This window comes from Drosophila eugracilis, unplaced genomic scaffold, assembly GCF_018153835.1.
Source record: "Drosophila eugracilis isolate 14026-0451.02 unplaced genomic scaffold, ASM1815383v1 contig_2152, whole genome shotgun sequence".
NCBI lineage: Eukaryota > Metazoa > Arthropoda > Insecta > Diptera > Drosophilidae > Drosophila > Drosophila eugracilis.
The window spans coordinates 1,244,046-1,260,479 of record NW_024573036.1 but is presented as its reverse complement, the minus strand read 5'-3'; the positions used below and the strand labels follow the sequence as shown (position 1 = coordinate 1,260,479).

General features: G+C 46.1%; 6 protein-coding genes across 6 annotated transcripts; 2 read left to right on the top strand and 4 right to left on the bottom strand.

Moving 5' to 3' along the window:
• Positions 1-87: 87 nt before the first annotated feature.
• On the top strand, positions 88-1,714 carry LOC108110753. Its single transcript, XM_017219962.2, has 3 exons — positions 88-268; positions 330-598; positions 655-1,714. The coding sequence occupies exons 1-3, from the start codon at positions 187-189 to the stop codon at positions 1,639-1,641; spliced, it is 1,338 nt and encodes a 445-aa protein (XP_017075451.2). The 5' UTR covers positions 88-186; the 3' UTR covers positions 1,642-1,714.
• LOC108110749 (exocyst complex component 2) lies at positions 1,608-4,715 on the bottom strand. Its single transcript, XM_017219959.2, is given in 5 exon segments — positions 1,608-1,902; positions 1,966-2,906; positions 2,908-3,788; positions 3,846-4,460; positions 4,525-4,715. Coding segments are annotated over 5 exon segments (2,685 nt in total). The 5' UTR covers positions 4,634-4,715; the 3' UTR covers positions 1,608-1,763.
• A 270-nt stretch (positions 4,716-4,985) lies between these two features.
• LOC108111084 (conserved oligomeric Golgi complex subunit 3) lies at positions 4,986-8,395 on the top strand. Its single transcript, XM_017220419.2, has 8 exons — positions 4,986-5,189; positions 5,252-5,764; positions 5,819-6,306; positions 6,363-6,502; positions 6,562-6,722; positions 6,778-6,907; positions 6,972-7,714; positions 7,775-8,395. The coding sequence occupies exons 1-8, from the start codon at positions 5,025-5,027 to the stop codon at positions 8,150-8,152; spliced, it is 2,718 nt and encodes a 905-aa protein (XP_017075908.2). The 5' UTR covers positions 4,986-5,024; the 3' UTR covers positions 8,153-8,395.
• On the bottom strand, positions 8,319-9,669 carry LOC108111085 (AN1-type zinc finger protein 2A). The gene is made up of 3 exons (XM_017220420.2): positions 9,462-9,669; positions 8,842-9,395; positions 8,319-8,657 (listed from the first exon to the last, which is right to left on the bottom strand). Exons 1-3 carry the CDS (start codon positions 9,514-9,516, stop codon positions 8,490-8,492), a joined length of 777 nt encoding a protein of 258 aa, XP_017075909.2. The 5' UTR covers positions 9,517-9,669; the 3' UTR covers positions 8,319-8,489.
• A 408-nt stretch (positions 9,670-10,077) lies between these two features.
• Positions 10,078-12,506, bottom strand: LOC108111182 (sorting nexin-2). Its single transcript, XM_017220565.2, has 5 exons — positions 12,231-12,506; positions 11,924-12,027; positions 10,979-11,864; positions 10,772-10,924; positions 10,078-10,712 (listed from the first exon to the last, which is right to left on the bottom strand). Exons 1-5 carry the CDS (start codon positions 12,411-12,413, stop codon positions 10,662-10,664), a joined length of 1,377 nt encoding a protein of 458 aa, XP_017076054.1. The 5' UTR covers positions 12,414-12,506; the 3' UTR covers positions 10,078-10,661.
• Positions 12,507-14,749: 2,243 nt separating this feature from the next.
• Positions 14,750-16,152, bottom strand: LOC108110438 (lipase 3). The gene is made up of 3 exons (XM_017219505.2): positions 16,048-16,152; positions 15,205-15,927; positions 14,750-15,148 (listed from the first exon to the last, which is right to left on the bottom strand). Exons 1-3 carry the CDS (start codon positions 16,150-16,152, stop codon positions 14,750-14,752), a joined length of 1,227 nt encoding a protein of 408 aa, XP_017074994.2.
• Positions 16,153-16,434: the final 282 nt, after the last annotated feature.

Here is a 16,434-nt window from a genome sequence, read left to right as displayed (position 1 = left end):
TCGCGAGAAGAGTCACCCTAAGATAAGCGTTTCTGATCGTCGGATCGCCGTCTGTATGCTCATCATTATCTCCTGATTAATACACCAGTCGGTAGTGCGTGTTTGTCCGGAGGCGAGAACGGAGGTTGGCGCGTTTTCCTACTTTTTCTCAACTGATAAGCCGAAGTTCAGGCTAATCCCCAAAAGATGAAGCTGCTGATAGTGGCCGTACTCGTGGGGCTTTTGACATGTAGTTGCCACATTGTCCACTCCCAGGAACCTGGTGAATGTAAGCATAATCCATATCCCATCCCCCTAATCTTACGCACTCAATTTTGACCTTTGAGCAGTCGTGGACCAGGAAGCGAGCGAATCGAATGACGCACATGCGATCGAGCAGAGTCAGGCCAACATAGCCGCCCAAGTGGAGGCCATGCTGGAGCACTTCCAGCAGGAGGACCCTCAGGGGTTGCCTGGAGTGCCAGTTCCTGATCCCTTGGAGGTGCCCAATGTCAAGAAGAGCATGGGCATGGCAAATCTAGACATGCGGCAAGTTAAGGCCTACGGGTTATCCAAGTTCCGCATTGACAAAATGAATCTAGACTTGAAGGAAATGAAGGTGAGTTCTGAACAGGAATATAGTGTTTTTAATGATTAGTATCCACTTTTTTCCAGTTCAATGGTGGCCTCCAACTGGATCAAATGCTGGTCAAAGGCCAGTATACGCTGAGCTCATTCTTTTCGAAAGCAAACGGACCCTTCACTGTGGTTCTGAAGAACGTCTATGCTGAGGCAACGGCGTATTTGGCCGTGGAACGAGATGGCCACCTAGCCACCGATCGTATTAAAATCGACATCACCTTCTCGGACATGACAATGGATTTCCAGAACCTGGGCTTGGTGGGCAGCGTCTTCCAGAGCGTGGTTAACGGAGCTCCCAATCTCGTTTTCGACGCCATGAAGCCATTTATGCTCCAGGAAGCAGACAAGAAGTTGCGAAGCGAAATCGACACGATGATCCAGAATACTTTAGGAGAGCGCCGATTGCCCAACTCTATAACTCCACTGGATAGTGCCATAGCCATGGCCCGTAAGATGGTGCGCCAAAAGGGCTATGATCCTTACCATTTGCCCGATGTGAACCGCACCATGGGTGTGTTCAGTGTCCAGCTGGCACACACATGGATCAATGGAATCTCGAGCTTCTACCGAGTGGGAAACATAACTGCTGGCATGGCCAACAAAACAGTGTCGGTGGTCCTCCAAATTGGTACCCAGCAGGTGACGGGATCCGGTCAATGGGAGGTGGGTCTAGGAATGATGACGCGAGTGGGCCATGTGCAGTTCACCGTTCAGCACATACGCGCCACCGTGGCAGTGAGCCAGTCTCTGGACACGCGCAAGCGGGCGCAAATCACCGATCTGCAATTCGACATGGGTAACATCCAGGTGCGATGCGACGGAGCGGGAACCTTGGATTACGTTATGGAGTTTGCGGTGAATGTGATCCCCAACCTTTTGCGTTACCAGATCATGGACGCTATAGAGAACCCCATTAAGCAGCGTGTGCAGGAGAAGTTCAACGCCATCGATGTGGAACAGGTCATCAAGACTATGGCCCAAAACAATTTTGAATTTGACCCAAAATTGTTGGGACTGTGAGTCAATAGCAAATAAGATTATTTTTTGCAACCGAATAAAGATTTATCCCTAGAAAATGGGGAATCACAAGCTAGTTATAGGATAAGCTATCTACATTGGCAGTGCCAAGCAGTGGAATGTGCCTAAGGATCCTTGACACTGAAGCAGAGCAGTTGCAGTCTCATGTTCCGTTTAACTCGCTCCAGAATCTCGTCAGCCTTTCGCTTCTGTTCGCCACTTAGGGGTGGGTTTATGGCCTCCAACGCCTCCATAAAGTAGTTCCTATTTGAGATTAAGATGATGAAATGTAATACCTCTTTTTTTGATTTTATTTGCATTACTTACTTGGCTGTCTCATTTACATAACCCTCCAAAGAATCCCTCAGTAGACGGATATCCACATGGGCCTGAATCGCTCCCGTGAAGCTAAACCGCTGGACACAGCTCATTAGGCGAGCCAGCTCCTCGGATATGGTTTGCACAATCGACTCTAGGATCGGGCGCAGTAATGCCGGAGAGATGCTGTAGATCTCGGAGTAGACACCAACTAAGTTATCGCAGCATTCGTGGGCATAAGGGCGCAGCTGGCCGATCTCCATCTCGTGATCCCATTGAAACCGACCCAGATACATAGATGGCTCTATGGTACCCACAAGTGGATCGCCCTTGTGCTCAACATACTCCTCTAGTAGATTTGTGAAGAGCTGATTTACCGTGTACCTGGCCGTTTCGATTGCCAGGGTAGGTAGTGGATAACCGTAGCGCACAAAAATCTCGCCTAGGTGCGGAAAGAAGCTCTTGTTGCAATATGCATAGTTAGCCAGGCAACAAAGCATGCGCTGCTCCCAGGTTACAGCCCCTCCTCCACCGCTCCCAGCAACTGAGTCAGGTTGCTGAGCATTAGGGAATCCCAGTAGCTGCGACACGTTATGGGTGGGCGTCTCGTCGTCGTGGGAGTGAAAGGCCAGCTCTTCGATTACCGCACTAAAGGCGGATAGGAATTCCTGCAAGCGCTGTGTCACCTCTCTTTGTCCATCTGACTGGGGCTCGAGGAGATTACCCTCTCGCGACTCCCTCTGCATGCACACAGACTGCACCTCGTCCAGCGTTTCGATGAGCAATGTCTCCAAGGCAGCGGGAAGCAGAGTGGCACCCGGATACTCTTCTACACCCAACTCCCATGTCTCCTGACTGCCCAACTTTTTACATCGATCCGTGGATCGCTTGAAGATTATTGAGAAGCAGAAAAGCCGCACCTCGTCAATGAGTTTCTGGATGATGTCTAAAGGCTTCCGAGGGCAGATCTAAGCTTATAAGCGTGGCATAGGCTATCCTGGTGTAGCGCAGACATTGCGGTATCCACGGAAGGAACTGATGCGTGGCCGAAGAGGAGCCAATGGGCCAGGCCAAGCCGCTGGATTGCCGAAGTGCACGCTGATCGGCAGCTATGAGAATAGCCAATCTTAAATAGACACAAAACTTTTCAATGGCGTTCAAAATCATTCGCTTAAAGTCTCCAGGTTTAGGATCATGTGGTCCGCGCAGCTCTCCAGTGAAGTACAGTTGACCCAGACGCCATAAATCTGGCAGTTGGGAGGCGGCAATATCGCACAGTTCCTCACAGAAGTTTACCCGACTGGGTGCCTGGCTGGGATCCCTGTTTTTGGACTTCTCTTGCGCGCCCGAGTCTTTATTGGCATGCTGTTCGAATGTCTGACGGAAGGTGCCTTCCAGATACTTAGCTCTGGCCTCGATGGCATCCCAAGCCGGATCGATGTTACGCAGTTTATCGCCAATAGGGGTTCCACTCTGCTGGACTTCCAAACTAATTAGGGCCTTGATCAATTTCTTTTGTTGCTCTACACTCTGTGGCATTTTAACGACCTTCTCGTGCAACTGCTTTCTTATAGACAATATCCTGTGATCCACCTCCTCTAGCACCTTGCGGAAGATGGGAATTTCCGTCTTGCCAAAGAGATTCTTTGCTCGGGAGTAGTCGTTAACCACAATGTCGTATTCGCCCGCCTTAGCACGTCGGTCCACCGAATTTGGGAGACAAAAGAGAAACTTGTGGCGTGACAGAGCAAAGAGAACAGACCGGGTGGAGTCTGCCTTCTCCTTGCGCACTAGCACATCCGTAAAGATCTTCTGCGACTCGCTGATAGAATCTAAAAAGGAAGAAACCCTTTTACAAAAGCACCGCTTTAAATAAATGCATCACTTACTTTCTATTGATGTCTCCAGAACATTCAGGGTTTCGTTGCCGTGCAACTTAACATCCTCCTGTAGCTTGTCCCGAATGTTCATTAGCGTGTCCAATTGATCAATCACCGAGCCAGCATTGGACTTGAGAAAGGACAGCTGGCCCTCTTTTTGGCTCTCCACTTTCCGCTTTAAATAGGACAGGCCCGCCTTGAGATCCTCAAAGGAGGTGGCCAGGTGATTCTCGAGCAGAAACCAGGCCGGTGAGAAGTGCTCCTGAGACAGATCGCCACAGGCTTCTGGAAACAGGTCTCTCAAATCCTCAGGAATCTTCTGCTCGTTGCCCTCAATGGACAGGCCGAGAGGATCCTCCTGCGTCAGTCCGGATTGCGCCAAAGTGCGACGACCCCAGGCGAAGTTTTGCGAGGGCGACTCCTCGATCCACACGGCCGACTCTTTGAGCGGTCCAATAGTCTCGTGGTAGGCACGGAATTGCACCGTAGAGGTGCCCACTCCGCCGCTCAAAGTTGTCACTATTATGTCGCCTTTCCCCTTCGCCGGACCAGTTCGCGCAATAATTTTGTTGGGTGATTTCCATTCCGCGGACAGCAGACAATCGGAGCCACAGATTTTTAGGCCTACGGTTTGAGGGAAGGTCAAGTCATCATAAAACTAAAGATATTTGGGGCAGACTACGCCTACCAATCAAATCTTGCACTCGGGTGCCCAGGAACTCGCCGCGGATAATGACGCGAGTGCCAGGAGGACCCTCCTTCGGGGAGAGCCCCGTTACCACCGGCTGCGGGGCCATCGTAAGCTGTATTTCCCCGGTAAAATTGACAAAAATTCAATAAAAACAGAAATGAACAGAATTTTAGTAATGCTGCAGTGGTGGTAAACGCCAGTTTAGTGTCAGTGCTGACAGTATTGCTATTAAGCCGCTACAGTTATCGCTTTGCAGGTATCTAATAAAAACGAACTAACCGACATGGTATTCAACTAGAGTACCATCACTTCCTTAATAAAACATTTAAATTACAAAAGAAAAGTAATTTAAATTAGAAACTATATTTAAAAGCATATGTACATAGTTATTATCTTAGCATATGCTGTACTGTCAGTCACAGTAAGTCATCTCTGGAAGGCGCAGTGCTCCCATCGCTGAACAGCTGATTGATTGTTTCTAAATCCGCCGCAGAAAAATGGATGACGTAGAGAATGCGAGAAGCGAAAATGAGAATTTGCGGAAGATTCGCAACCGCCTCATGCAATGGGAGTCCAAGACGGACCCACTGGCGGCGCTCAGCATCCAGCAGGAGGAGCATCTGGACGTTCTAACCAATCTGTGGCGCGACACCGGACCATTGGTAAGCAAGCTCAGTCGGGTTGACGAGCAGAAATTTGTAAACTCTCATTTCTTTCATTCTAGGCACCGGCACCAAACACGTCCATCAAGTCAGGTCCTGCCGAGCCTCTGAACGAAACCATCCCGCAGAGCGGCGATGACATTGAACTGCCCGTCGAGGGACTGCAGAACACAAACGATTTCCTGCTCTGGTTTGCGGACGTCAGTGCCGAGATCGAGCAACGTGGCGATGCCGACTACCACAAATACCTGCAGCAACTGGTGCAGCGGAAGGCGGAGTGCTCCCACATGCTTGATCAGATCGCGGGAGCCATGGAGCGCTTGGGTGCCCTTTGCGACGAGTACGACTTTGTGTCCCAGAAGACCAGCGCTCTTAACACTGCCAGCGAGCAGTTGATCGAGGAGCAGGAGAAGCTTCAGGACCTAAGCCACGAGATCCAACGACGTCTGCACTACTTCAGTCAGGTTGAGTTGCTCAACCAACGACTTCAGAGCCCAACGCTTTCTGTGGCTAGCGAAGCGTTCCGGGAGTGCCTCAACAAAATCGATGAATGCCTTAATTACATTGAGGAAAACGTGAGCATTGTGCCTATCTTTGCTCAAATTAATCCTAATGAACCTCCTTTTTAGCCGAAATTCAAAGACGCAGCTGCTTACAATGTGAAGTACAGGCAGTGCCTTGCTAAAGCGTCTGGTCTAGTGCGCAACTATGTGACCAGCGTAATCAACCAGGCTACCGAGGCCACATTGCATCCCAAGAACAATGTGCCGGATGCCTCCACGGCGCTCAAGGCGCCAGATGCTGCCTTTGCCTTGTACTACGGGAAATATCAAACTGCCGCAGCGAAGGTGAAGCGCGTGGCTCAGTTAATTGAGGCTCGTTCGGAACACAGCCATGACTACGCACAGCTTATGGCGGACCTGCAGCAGCACTACTTAGCCCAGCGGGCCAGCGTTATGTCGCCGGCTGTTAATCTGTCCATACAAAACGTAAAAATCGCCCACAAGGGCGATCACTGCTCACTTACACGGAGTGCCTGCGCTTTTCTGGTGCATATATGCCAGGACGAACAGCGGTTGTTCTACCAGTTCTTCAGCACAGGAGCTCCACACCTGACGTAAGCATATTCAGTCATCTAAATGGCTTAAGTATTTAATTGGTCGATCTGTTCAGAGTTTACCTAGAGGGTTTGTGCACCATTCTCTACGACACCATGCGGCCCTTTATCATACACATCAATCACTTGGAAACACTGGCGGAGATTTGTTCAATTTTACGTATTGAAATGCTCGAAGAGCATGTCCAGCAGAACCGTAAGTTAATGTAATTTTTTAAATTGGAATCACATTTAATAAATTTCTTAATGGAACAGCTGCTGCCCTGGAGGCTTTTGCTACCATTGCTCATCAGCTTCTCCAGGATGTGCAGGAGCGTTTGGTCTTTCGAGCGCATTTATACCTCCAGTCGGACATTCAGAACTTTAATCCCTCGTCTGGAGATTTGGCATACCCAGAAAAATTGGAAATGATGGAAGTAAGTGATTTCTGTCTATTTAAATTGATTATATTCTTAAAACTGCGTATTTCAGAGCATTGCCTTGTCGCTCCAAGAACCTCCCCCCTTGCGTCGATCTGATTCTCGCGCATCCATGATATCAAGTGTATCGAGTGCTGTGGAGACGGAAAGTGTGGACACTGCCTACAGGGTCAAGCAAATGAGTAAGATTTTAAAGCACGATACAGCGTCCAACAACATACAACATCTAACATGTCAACTCTTTAGATTCTCCTGCTGATCTGCATGGAATGTGGTATCCCACAGTTCGTCGGACATTGGTGTGCCTTTCCAGACTTTACCGTTGCGTTGATCGACCTATTTTCCAGGGCCTGTCTCAGGAGGCGCTGAAGCTGTGCATTCAAAGTGTCTCCCATGCTGCTGGAAAAATTTCAGCTAGCAAAACGCCAATAGATGGCGAGCTGTTTGAAATTAAGCACTTGCTTATTTTGCGGGAACAGATTGCTCCATTCCGCGTTGACTTTACAGTAAAGGAAACCTCCTTGGACTTTAGCAAAGTGAAGACAGCAGCGTTCGGTCTTCTGCAGAAACGGAAACAGCTGTTTTCCATGGGCAGCAACAATGCTCTGCTAGAATTCCTGCTTGAAGGCACGCCGCAGATCAAGGAGCATTTGCTGGACTCCCGAAAAGAGGTGGATCGCCAGCTAAAGTCAGTATGTGAGAAATACATCAAGGATGCAGTCCACATGCTGGTGGGACCCCTCGTTACATTCCTGGAAAAGGCTCAAAGTCTGTTGGCGCAAACCATCCCAGGAACGCCCCAGTCACCAGAGACTTCGAAGGTCAGCTATGTCTTAAGGCAAAGCCCGTGGGCCAGTCCACAGCAGATAAGCAGTATCATACAGGAGACCCAGCGCCTGATTAAAGCTAAGCTAGCGGTGCTTCAGCGTGCTATGCAGCTTTATTTGAGCAATCGAGATACAGAATTCATTATATTTCGGCCGATCCGCGTAAGTTTTAAACCAGTTAAGCCATAAAGTAGGCTGCTATAAATTAATTTCTCCACTTAGAACAACATCATTCAATCCTTTGTGAAGCTGGAGCAACTGCTGACCACTAATGGATACTCTACCGATGATATGATCATCACGAGTTGCCCTTCGGCAGAGCAAGTGTCCATACTTTTGTCCAGCGCCAGTATTCTGGCCGCCGAGGGAGTGGCCAGTTTTGCAGCAGCAGCTCGGAAAATCAGCACATCATCCTCTGTGGAAGGTCCCACACTTGGCAGGAAGTTAAGCACGCTGTCCAATAAATCCGAACTGGTGGAGGAACCGAAAGCAGAAGAAGCCGCTGCCCAGAAGGAAGTGGTTCCCTCGGAAGGCCCGTCACAGGAAAAAATCGTGGAGGAACACATTGTGGAAACACAAATGCAGGCCAATTCCGAATAATTTGCAATCTTGTATAACTATTTACGTGTATCTATTTATGTAGCTAAGTCTTGTATCATATTTATCTTTTTAGAGTTGAGTAAGACCGATTTGCAATAGGATCGTTTTCCTCGTTTCCCTTTCAAAGATCCGTGTTAAACAACTCCATTTAAGCTTTCCAAAAATGTAGAATTAACATTGATTTATTTTTGCTAAACCACGTAGAATGTGACGAAGTCGAAGTAAATTACCAACAAAATATTACGATAACGAAGTTTGATTAACATCTAATAGTTGGGCAGATTTCTTGCTGCTGGTCAAGTGATGGATATGTTGAGACATAGCTGCCTTGTATAAACTAGGACAGCAGGCACTTGTCCTTCGCATTTCCCTGCTGATTTTCGCCCCCGCCCACGGTTACTTGCTGGGCGTTGTTTTGGGCTGGTGATTGGCGGTTGCGTTCCGCAGCGTCATCCTGCTCCATGATTGATAAGGCTAGGGCTCGCGCAAGAGCTTCGTCTTCGCTCTGAAAGTAAGAAATTAAGTTTGTTAAATGTTTTGATATCATAGAAGGGTATTTTGTATCATAATTTTCCTTCACTTTAGTAAGGAATATGTTATTTAAACAAATTTTGAATCTAAAATTACGAAATTCTCCCCTTGCTTTTTAGAAGAGTTTATTTCTATTTGTAGGAAACTCGCAAACTTACCATATTGCCCTGTATGTTTTGTACTTGTGTGGCCTGCACTGGTCTTGGTCTGGAATTGGTATTGCTCATGCTGTTGCTTGTGGGCTTAATCTGCCTACGCCTCTCAGCTGCCTGAGCTGCCATGGAGCGGGTGTCCGAGGAGGATTTGAATATGGATTGCCATCCACCAGTGGCGGAAGATGTCCCTGTTTCAGCTGCTGGCTTCGTACTTTGCGGCTGGCAGTTGTGGTCGCTCGTGTGGCGATGACGCAGGCAGAAGTTCAAGTGACACTGGGAGCATGTCACCGGAATGAGTTCCTTGCGTTTGCAGCCCTTGGCGTGGCAGCGATTAGTGTAGATCTTCTTGCTCTCCGACTTGCATTGCTGGTCGATATGCTGGCCCACGGTGACGTCGGGCTCGACTCCGGGTGGCGTGGGCACAGGCTCACGACAAAGGGGGCAAACGGGAACCTGCACGTTCTTCTTGTGGGCACCCGGGCAGTTGTGACGCTCGTAATTGTAGTGGGAGGCGCAGAAGACCTTGTCGCACGAGTCGCATTTAACGGGCAGAAAATCTGGATGTAGATCGAAATTAATTCAATTAGTTTCTGGTTCCTGGTTGGCCACATTTGGCGACTCACCCAATCTGTTGCAAGTAGACTCGCTGCAGTGCTGTCCCAAGTGAGGAAACTCCATGGTTGTTGTCGTCTTGTTGATATCTTAGAAGAAGCTTAGAAGGAAATTGTTTCAAGGCGTCTTATATGGCCGTTTTTTGGAAAACTTCGAGAAACAATTTCGTTTGAAAATGACTAAACACTTCTTCTTCTTTTGGTTTGTGAAACAATGTGACCGTTCGTTCACTAATGAAAAATCATAGCTAAAAAGCTGTGTATGAATAAATACTAGATTTGCAGTATATGGCGCTCAAAATTTGAATGTTAAGTTATGCTGGATTTTCAAAAAGAAAGGTTGGTTATTATAACCTTATAGAATCGAATTATCTGTAAAACATTGAACTTCTAAAGTTCTGCACTTAAGAATCACTTAAATAATGCGTAAGGTTATTACATATAAGCGGAATAAACTCTAAATGAATTATGGTTCCCTGAAACTTTTAAAAACACATTTAACTTGATATGTTTGCAATTGAGTTTGTTCCAAAACTAATTTCGAGATATAAAGAAAAACATAAGGTACATTCACTCTTTTCAAGGGATCTTGTCTTTATAAACCCAAATATGCACACAACAAGAACTATTTACATCTATACATATTTACAAATTTATTTGTTGAAATGCTCTCTTTGTCATGATACAAAATCTTTTAATAGGAATATATATATGTATATATATAAATACATAAGTATACCAATAATAAACCGGGAAAACCGCTTCCCAGTTAAATGGTACAAACTTCAATTTGGAAATGACCAATGAGTCTTCTTCACTTTTATCTATCTACTAGATCCACATTGCCGAGTTTTAGATAATACCAAAAACATGCTTAGAATGAGAATACGCAGAACTGGAAGTCTGCTGCAAACTTTCAGCTTTCTGTGAATGTATAAAAGCCTTGATAAAATTTACTGTGTATGAATAGAGATATAGGCTTTGTGAATGCAACGATAAAGTTGAACTTTTCTATGCTTGAGAGGAATCGAAAGCAGTTTCATAAAAATACGAGCTTCGGCGGCGAATTGCAAGATAATAGCTCAAGGCGAAATTGTAGCTCCAAATCGATAGATTAAGAACGAATTTGGTCCCGCTGAATAAGTTCTTAGCGCGCATAGCTGTTAGTTAATCAAAAAGTTTCTGGAAATGCATCGATGATCGGAATATAAGTTAAACAATTTCGCGGGCATACGGAGCAAAGGCCTCCCAATAGCTGACGATCTGAAAGACAACAAAGATCATTAACCCTGTGTGTAAACTATGGAAATATTGAAATTCACCTGTTGCTGATGCGCCATTTGGTCTTCTATATACTTGATAATGTTTACTTTGAAGTCTTTAACTCTAGTCAATTCAAAGCGCTCCATTTCACGTTTAATTTCAGCCGAAATGTCGTCGAATTGCTGCTGACAGCGCTGCACCTTTCCTTGCCACTAAAATATAAGAACACAGAATTAATAATAGAACGAACTAAAACCCAAACGCACCTCATCCACTTCCTGTTGGGCCTGGTCTAGCTTATCCGCTCTGTTGGACAGTTCAAAACGTCCGCGATTCTCCCGTCGCTTGGACAACTGCATTTGTGCGTACTGCCAATTCTGAAAGGCCTTCACCCGCTCATGAAAAATGCACTTGATGGCCCCAAATAGGCCCAAGTAATCCTTGATGAACTCTGCCAGAATGAAGAAGTCCGAGTTTGCCTGCTCAGAGCGCAGCAATTCGATTTTCTCCTCCACGTCCGCCAGGTTGGACAGAGCCCTTGAAAGTCCAGTGTGCTCCTCGCAGGTGCTCAGCATGGCCGCCGACTTAGCCACCAAACCTGTGAGCAGCGACAACTCCCGTCGTGAGGTGACCAATGATTTCATGGCATTGTGCAGCTTCTGCAGATTGGCGTCCAGGCTTTCCACCTCGGTGATCTTGTCGTCGAACCAAGGATCGTTCTCGTCCATTTTGTAGGTAATCTTATTCACTGTCTCGCCCACTTTGTTGAATAGCCGGATCACGCCTGCTCCGCTGAGAGCTGAGGTGTTCACGGAACGCGGAAGTTCCTGGTCGCTCTCCAGAAAGTTCATAAAGTCCAGGTCAACACGCAACACCGGATGCTGGGCGGTGCGGTGGACAAACCGCTCTAGGGCCGCCCTGCGGATCTCTACCCACTCCTGGTTCATGGGAGTACCAGGCTCGCTCTGCTGCGGACTAATCTTGACCTTCGTGCTACCGATTATGTTCTTAGAAGGCGCTGGCGGTATGATGCGACCCTGCCGCATGTACTTGCCCACCAGAAGATCGTGAATCCCGAGAAAATCACTGAAGCGACGAAGTGTGCTGAACTCGCTGCGCTTGAATTTTGGAATGTTCGTTTTGGTCGTCACCCTAGGAAAGGAGATAAGGTTTGTAATGTATTTCTATGATAAGGCGTCCGGGTGACTCACTTGTAGGCCAAATAGGACCCCATGCCATCGCCGATTTTCTGTGGATCCGAGACAACAATGCTGATAAAGTAGTCCCCATCGTCGGTTAGGACCTCTTGCAGCGGCTGTAGGATATTTAGGGTGTAAAAAACTCATACTCAAACTCATTTCTATGAAGCAACAAGCTTTGCTGGTGGGCGGCTCTCGTGACGTAGTCATCAAAACCAAACAAAGCAAACTCTGATAAAGCAACCGACGCCCCAAAATGGAAGCTAATTTAATAGACCTCCTGATGCGGGCTGCTCACGGGTTTATTGCCCTCACTTACGTGGATATCCCCAATACTGCTGGGGCTCAGTGCCGACACAAATAGATCACTTTCATTCCGATCCAGAGTTACGCTTCCCGGCGCAGGTACCTCCTCCTCCTCGTCCTCCGATCCAGATGCCGCCCCGTTGTTTATATCCACTTCGGCGAAATCTCGTGTGTGTTCCGGGCTTTCCACCTCCATTTTTACTCTACTGCTTCTCTTTTTATAATTATATTAATTGCAATTATCGGAATTTTTTACTCGTTTCGACCGTCGCCTCAGCAGTGTGACCAGAGTAAGAGGAAGTCACTGAAGACAGAAAAGCTATCTAAAAGCTCTTAATGTCTACTAGAAAAATAAAATACTGCTTTGGTATGTGTTCACGGTTTAAATTTAAAGTAACCGTTACAAAGTAATAATAGCTCATGTTCAAAAAATGCATTATTATTTATAAAAGTTTTATTAATTTGCTATTATGATTACTATCTTTTATAACATTCCTTGGATTCAGTTTATGTTAAGAATTCCTGAAACTTTAAAAGTAAATAAATGAAAAAAGGTTGCTACAATAACATCATAACTCGAGGATTGTTTTTGATTAAGCAAATGTAAATTTAATTACTTTAAAACCAGAAACTTTTTGGCGCAAACAAGCTTTTCTTTTAGAGGTTGTTTTTCAAGAGAAAGCAGGGCAAGTAAATGGACATTTAATTGGCTTAATAAATTAGAAGGACTTATGTTCAAGTAAAAGTATTATATACAGAAGTTAAATTAAGGCAAATGGTTAAATAACCTAGATGATTTTGAATTTTAATTTTTTTGATTTAAGTAAAGTTTATTAGTGGTCTAATAACTGTGAAAATATTCTTCTTATTGTTGTGCCCTTTGACTCTCTTCTTTTAAGGCAATCTGCATTGTGCCCAACTTTTTGACAATAAACATTTGGCCAACACCATGCACGACACTTGGTCGACATCTTGGCTGCGAGTAAGATTTCCTGCTATTTCTGATTTTTCTCTTGTTTTCTCGAGGTCTGTTCATGCTTGGCGCATATTTTTATGCGAAAAATTTTTCAATTTTTGCAATTGCAACTTTCTGTTGCTGCTGCTTGTTTTTCGGCCCTCGTTCCACCCAGTTTTTTGGCGACTTTTGTTTAAATTATGCATACAAAAGTGTCGCAGCCACTTAGGAAAAGACAGAAGAGGTAAGATGGAGAAGAGCGAGGGCCAGAGTTGGGGTGGAAAGGCGGGAAAAGTGGGAAAAGTTTGTCAGCGCTTGGCCAGTCACTGTGGATTTTCCGCATGAGAAATACTTTTTACACTTTCTGTTTGCCTTTTCCAACAAATTGAAAACGAAAATAAAGGATTATAGGGTCAGGTCTTGAGCGGGGCTAACCGGCAGATTTATAACCGCCCAGATGTCTGGGATGTGCATCCCGCCCGCCAGTTTGTCTTCTCTCCCGCCGGGACAAAATCCTTTTACACTTTATTAATTTTATTCCCCTGTTGCCTTTGATGATCTGCAATTTCCGTTCGCCATTAACTTTTTCGTGGATTTTTTCGTCTGCTGACGCACTTGAGCCTCGTCACCGGCATTATCCTCTTCCACATCAGCGGTCCGCGATTAATAAAGAGCTGCGGTTTAATTGCCACCAGGCTGGCTTTAATGGTTGATGGCCAAGAGTCGAGGAGAGGGGCGAGGGGCTTAAGCCAGCCGAAGTGCGAAGTTCTCCTGAGTGAGCAGTGAATGGGAATTACTTAGAGTCAATTAATTATCTAGGGGGTTCACTGCACCAGGGGGTAGAGATGGGGACTTTTAAACCTAACGCGATTTAAATCTAACTCTTAATCTAACAAGTGTTAGCTGATAACACCTGATAACACAGAAATTCCTTTTTCAAAAAGTTTTATTGGCGAGTGATTCCGCTTGATGAAGTTTATACCTTTTACATTCCCGATAATCATAATTTAATTGGTTTTAAAGTCCCTCCAGCATATAAGCTCCCCTTCTAGGAAACCAATATACTTTCCCCCTTATCAATGTTTATCCCTCCGAGTGATAACCGCTCACTTAACCACATAAATCATCATTATAAGCATATTTGCGACTGCCCCCAACTAAACCGCCAAACAAAACCAACTCGTGGAGACCCCAGTGCTAATTACTGCAATTTAGGTTGCGGGTGGTTGAGGGGTTATGTAAGTGGAGACGAGACCAGCTAACCACGTTATCCAGCCAGCGATAATGTTTGTCAACAAACCCGGAGGAAAAAAGTTGTACATCACAGAGGCGTGACCAAGCCAAGTTAAGGGAGCGAGGCAGACTGAGGATGATACAACCCGACCAGCAGCAGACACTTGTTAACTGGTAATTAGCTCGGCACGTTTGTCATTTTGGCGAAAACTGTCTCAGGAGGTCACTCACTTAGGGTCTTTCTCAAAAATAATAACTGAATTTGGGAAAAATTATTTGAAAATGATTTTAGCGTTTATTTAACTTAAACTTCGTATTATTTTTAGTTCAAGAAATAAATTATTTTATTTCTTAGATGCTGCCGCATCGTAAGCCTTGCTATAATCTAACACCATATCGTTAATGACCTTCTTGACCTCTGTGGCAAATATAAAGTCCAAATGTCCCCAAGTGGGATCAGGCACTTCATGGAGCAGAGCCACGTTGGGCAGGAGATCGGGCAGTCGGGAGATGTCTTGCTTGTTTGCCGAACCATCTTGCAATCCATAGTAAAGATACAACTCAGAGGTTATTTTGGTAATGTCATATGCTGGAGGCTCTGCCTCTCCGTAGTATTCCAAGTTCTTCCGGGTTCCCCAATCGTACAAGCGGAAATCGTTCGAGGCGAAGGACTGGATGTAGTGAATGGCCTGGTTAGAGGAGACTCCGGCTGGATGTGTTTCAGCAATTTGTGGGAGAAGTGTCTAGGATAAAAATTGTATATTAATTTTTCTGAAAAATAATCTTAAGAAGCACTCACCTTATTCAGGTTCCCGATTTCGGGACCTCCCCAGAGCATGGCCAGAGTTTTGCAGTAGCTCAGCATAATTGGACGATTGCTGCAGGTGGTGTCCAATAACCGCTGTATAAAGTTGTTCTGGGGCAGGAGCACTTGGTTCTCCAAGAGGGTGGAGCCAATACCATGGTGTCCGAAATAAGGAGCCGTGCCCACAATAAGACCCTCTGTGGTATTGCCCATGTAAACGGGTGGGGCGAGCATGTGAGCCGTCTTGATCTTGGCATTGTATTCCGGCCTGAAAGAGCCCATAACGAAGAAGGATGTACATCCCTGAGAGTGGCCAACGTAGTGCAAGGCCTGCTGTCCCGTTAGGTCCAGGATATAGTCAATTGTGGTGGGCAGGTCGATGGAGCCAATCTCGTGCCAGCTGAATTTCCAGAAGTACGGATGCTTCACATCCAGCCTGGTGTTGTTCCTCGAGTAGATATTTCCACGGGCGTTGCCCAGCCAGACATCGTAGCCAGCATCTGCGTAGTTATACGGCAGCGCATCCTCCGGTCCATTGAGCAGGAAGCAATCGGAGCAGCTGAACAGTCCGTGCATGATGAGCACCACCGGACGGGGCTCCCCGGCATTGTTTAGCTTCGGGGAGTGGGGAATGCGGAACAGGTTCAGCACATAACCGTCCGGGGTTTCCGCATAATGCGATTCGGCCGGGTAGCCATGCTCTTCAATGCGCTCCGCCTGCAACGGGAATGGAAGTTAAATCTGGACTCTAATCTGGTGGGTAAGTTAAATTAAAATATTGATCTCAGTTTAGGATTAGATTTCTATAAGGTAATTCCTTATAGTTTATCTACCCACCGAAGTTTTGATCCGCTTGAAGGGTATATCTATGAATGGATCAAAATCGTCGATAGCTCCTGCTAAAGCCACAGTGGCCAAAATTATTGCTACTCCTCTCAGCATTTCTGGTTGAACTGGTGCCTTCCAGGTCGGTCGTACGACTAAGCATTTTCGCAAATACCTATTAATCAGTTTTGGTTGAATCTAATCTATCGATTGAAAGTCGAGTGGGGCTATTTATTAGTGTTTCCTTGATACCAGAAAAGCGCCGCGTAAATCCAAGATTTATATACTTTTCGCTGTCCACTTGGGTTACTTAAAGCGATTATCGCAATCGATACGCTTTTCCAAGGGGGTAACTTTAATTATTTTATGGGTTTCAACAGCAATAAACTTAACATGATT